Source organism: Crocodylus porosus, unplaced genomic scaffold (genome assembly GCF_001723895.1).
Source record: "Crocodylus porosus isolate Cpor-Errol unplaced genomic scaffold, CroPor_comp1, whole genome shotgun sequence".
NCBI lineage: Eukaryota > Metazoa > Chordata > Crocodylia > Crocodylidae > Crocodylus > Crocodylus porosus.
The window spans coordinates 7,707,758-7,711,122 of NW_017728934.1; the positions used below are offsets into that span (position 1 = coordinate 7,707,758).

At 53.1% G+C, this 3,365-nt stretch overlaps 1 protein-coding gene across 2 annotated transcripts in view; it reads left to right on the forward strand.

The window, feature by feature from the left end:
- Nucleotides 1-2,523, forward strand: part of GABBR1 (gamma-aminobutyric acid type B receptor subunit 1) — a 37,606-nt gene extending 35,083 nt beyond the window's left edge. For both annotated transcript variants that reach the window (XM_019546450.1, XM_019546452.1), the window contains 2 exons: nucleotides 572-715; nucleotides 1,047-2,523. In XM_019546450.1, coding sequence (XP_019401995.1) covers nucleotides 572-715; nucleotides 1,047-1,295 — 393 coding nt within the window. In that variant the 3' untranslated portion in view covers nucleotides 1,296-2,523. The remainder of the gene's footprint in view (nucleotides 1-571; nucleotides 716-1,046) is intronic.
- The last annotated feature ends 842 nt before the right edge of the window (nucleotides 2,524-3,365 follow it).

The window sequence follows — 3,365 nt, forward strand, 5'->3', positions numbered from 1 at the left end:
CTATGAATCTATGAATCAGTTGGTCTGGAAGGGACCTCCAGAGCTCATCTAATCTGACCCCCTGTCTGAGGCAGGGTTGTCCTTGGCAAAGGCATTGGAGTCTTGCCTTTGACGGTCAAAAGCAGACATTCCCAACCTCAGATCATGACCCAAATGAGGGTTGCAGAGGCAGTGCCAGTGGCAGCACACACAAAAGACAAGCCATGCCACATACCGGGAGCTCCCCCACTCCCAGGCCATCGCTGCTGCTGCCACCACTTCACTCTGCTCCCAGCAGTGGGTCGTGGGAAAAAACGCTTGGGAACCACTGGTCAAAAGGAAGGCTGTGGAGTCTGTTTTCCAAGTGGCATTTAGGGGTGTTGCCTCTGACAGTCAGCAGGGACATGGCTGGAGGGTCTCAGGGCGGTAGATGCACTGTTGGTGTGTTGTCTTTGATAGTGAGGATAATGGGGTGTTCTTTGGGTAGCTATGGGGTGTTGTATCTGATGGTTGCCAAGGGCTATGGGAGGTCTGTGACTAGGTGAAGAACTGGGGTGTTGCTTCTGACAGTCAGTGGGGACACTTGTTGCAGATGCGGCGTCTCATCACCCGAGGTGAGTGGCAGTCAGAGCAGCAGGACACCATGAAGACTGGCTCATCCACCAACAACAATGAAGAGGAGAAGTCCCGGCTGCTAGAAAAGGAGAACAGGGAGCTGGAGAAAATCATTGCTGAGGTGAGGGAGGACCCTCTCTATCCCCATGTCAGGTGCTGTGACCTTGGGGGTGCACAGAGGAAGGTGGAGGAAGCAACCCCCAGAGGAGGGCTAATAGACCCCATAGGGTGGTGGGAAGTGCCCCCCACCTGTACAAGTCCCTATGACACTGGGGTGCAAAGTTGGGGTGTGGAGTCAGAGCCTCCTGGGTGGTTTCCCCCTCCATGCCCATCAGTAATTGAGGGCTGGCTCTGGGGCCAGGGGGGTTAGAGCCCGAGGCAACCTCTGAGCCTCCCCCCACACCTCCCACACCCCTTGCTCACCTCAGCCCCATCTCTTCTCTCCCTGACAGAAAGAGGAGCGGGTCTCGGAGCTGCGCCAGCAACTGCATGACCGCCAGCAGCTGCGCTCACGGCGCCGCTCCTCCAACCCCTCGCGGGACAGCTGTGCTGCTGACAACCACTTTGCCAATGCATCAGGCACCGTGCCCACCCTCTACCAGCCCAGCCTGCCCCTGGTGCGCTGCCTCGTCTCTGAGCAGGCCGACAAGCTGGGGCGCAGCAACTGTGATGGCAGCCGTGTCCACCTGCTCTACAAATGACTGCCGTGTGGCTGGAGACTGGGCCAGGGTAGGGGGTGGGGACAGGGCAGGGGGCAGGGCCCAAGAATGGGGCAGAGCTCAGGGGGGCTCTTCTTTTTTAACCACATCTCTAATCTTTGTAAAATATTGCTGTCTCTGTCTGTCGGTCCATCCGTCTGCCCCACGCCCCTCAGTGTCTGGGATCCAGGGGCTAGCATTGGTTCTCCATGGAGCAGGTACCAGGGCCATAGAGTCTGGGGTATGCCCTGGCTTAGCATCATTTGAGTGTCTGTCAGCCGGTGAGGGTGGGGGCCGGAAGGGGCAGCATTAGATGGGACAGGGTCAGCTGCTCATAACCAAGATGCAGGGGGTGAATGGAGAAGGGAAAATACACCAGTGTTGCTCATGTTTTTGTGCTGGGTGTACAGTCACGCTGTAGCACGCCATCAGACCTGATTGCCTTCTACGTACAGTCACTGTGTTGTGAACAGCCAGATCCAGTTACTGGTACACGCAATCAAGGTGTGTTGCGCACCCAGATTTAGCTCTCTGTATGTACGGTGTTATTGTAGCCTACGATCAGGTCTGGTTATTTGTAAGTTCAGTCAGCCTATAGCACACCACCAGATCTGGTCATTTGTACAGCTGTGTAGTGCACAGCTGGCTATGGTTACTGTAATGTACTGTCAGGCTGTAGTGTACAGCTGGGTCTAGATACTCAGAAGTATGGTCAGCCTGTAGTGCACAACTGACTCTGCTTATTTGTATGTACAATCAAATTGTATTGCACACGCAGGTCTGGTTACTGCAATGTACTTTCAGACTGTAGTGCACAACCAATTCTGGTTACCAGCATGTACAATCAAATTGAATTGCACACCTGGGTCTGGTTACTGTAATGCATTTTTTCAGACTGTAGTGCACAACAGGTTCTGATTGCTCATATGTACGGTCAGACTAGCACACGCCAAACTCTGATTACTGTTGAGTGCAGTCAGACTGTAGTGCACAACTATTTCTGATTATTTGTATGTACAATCAAAATGTAGTGCACAACCAGCTCTGGTTACCTGTTAGTACAGTCGGACTGTACCCCAGAACCAGGGTTGGTTATTGTATATGTGTGGTCATAGTGCACATTCCGGTCTGGTTACTGTCATGTACTCTCAGACTGTTGTGTACAACCAGATCTGGTTTCTTATATGTACAGTTGCACTTTAGTCAACAACTGGATCTGGTTATTCTCATATGTGCAGTCATGTTGTTCATATGCGAAGTACTCTTGTTCCTTTTGCCTACCTCTGCTCTGGAGCACAGAGCCAGCGTGATGCCCCACCCTGAGAGAGAGACAACTGGATCACACTGGCCTCAGCTGCTCATCCCTACCATGGAGGAACTGCACGCAGAATAAGCGGGTGACTCAGCATAGTTGGCCTGTGTAGCACAATTGGACCTAGGGTGCTTATCCACACCCTGCCTTACAGAAAACAATCACGTCATGCTACCAGTAGGAACAGCTACAAAGACCTGGAGTGGACCATCAGAGGGGACATGCTACCCCTTGACGAAGGGTCACACTGTCTACATTGACAGTAGCCTCTTCACTGCAGTACTTTTCCCCCAACCAACACCCTGCACTAGTGACTAGGCTCAGGTCCTGGGGTGGGTGAATTGGGCCCTGAAGGGTACAGCTACTTCCACAGTGAGGCTAGCGCAGCAGGTCCTAAGTTGTCTTGTTACACCTGCCCTCAGCCCTCCTCTTCTGCTAGATGTAGCAGCAGGATGGAGGCTCCCTGGATAAGTTTCCTCATGGACCAGGCCTGGGTGTACCCCAGTGGCTCTGTGTTCAGTGCATGCCCTGGCCTAGCAGAATGGGGACCCTTACCCCTGCAGTTCCCTTTGCTACTCAGATAGCTCACCTGAAATCCAGGAACCAGTCTTCTGCTGGGCATTGGCTTGGCCCATAACAGCATGATAATAAGAGCACAGGCTGCATGCAACACATGGACTGTGACAGGAGCTGAGGCATAAGGCACACAAACCTGTACATAAGTGTAGCACCTGATGGAGCAGGTGCTGTCTCTCTCATGG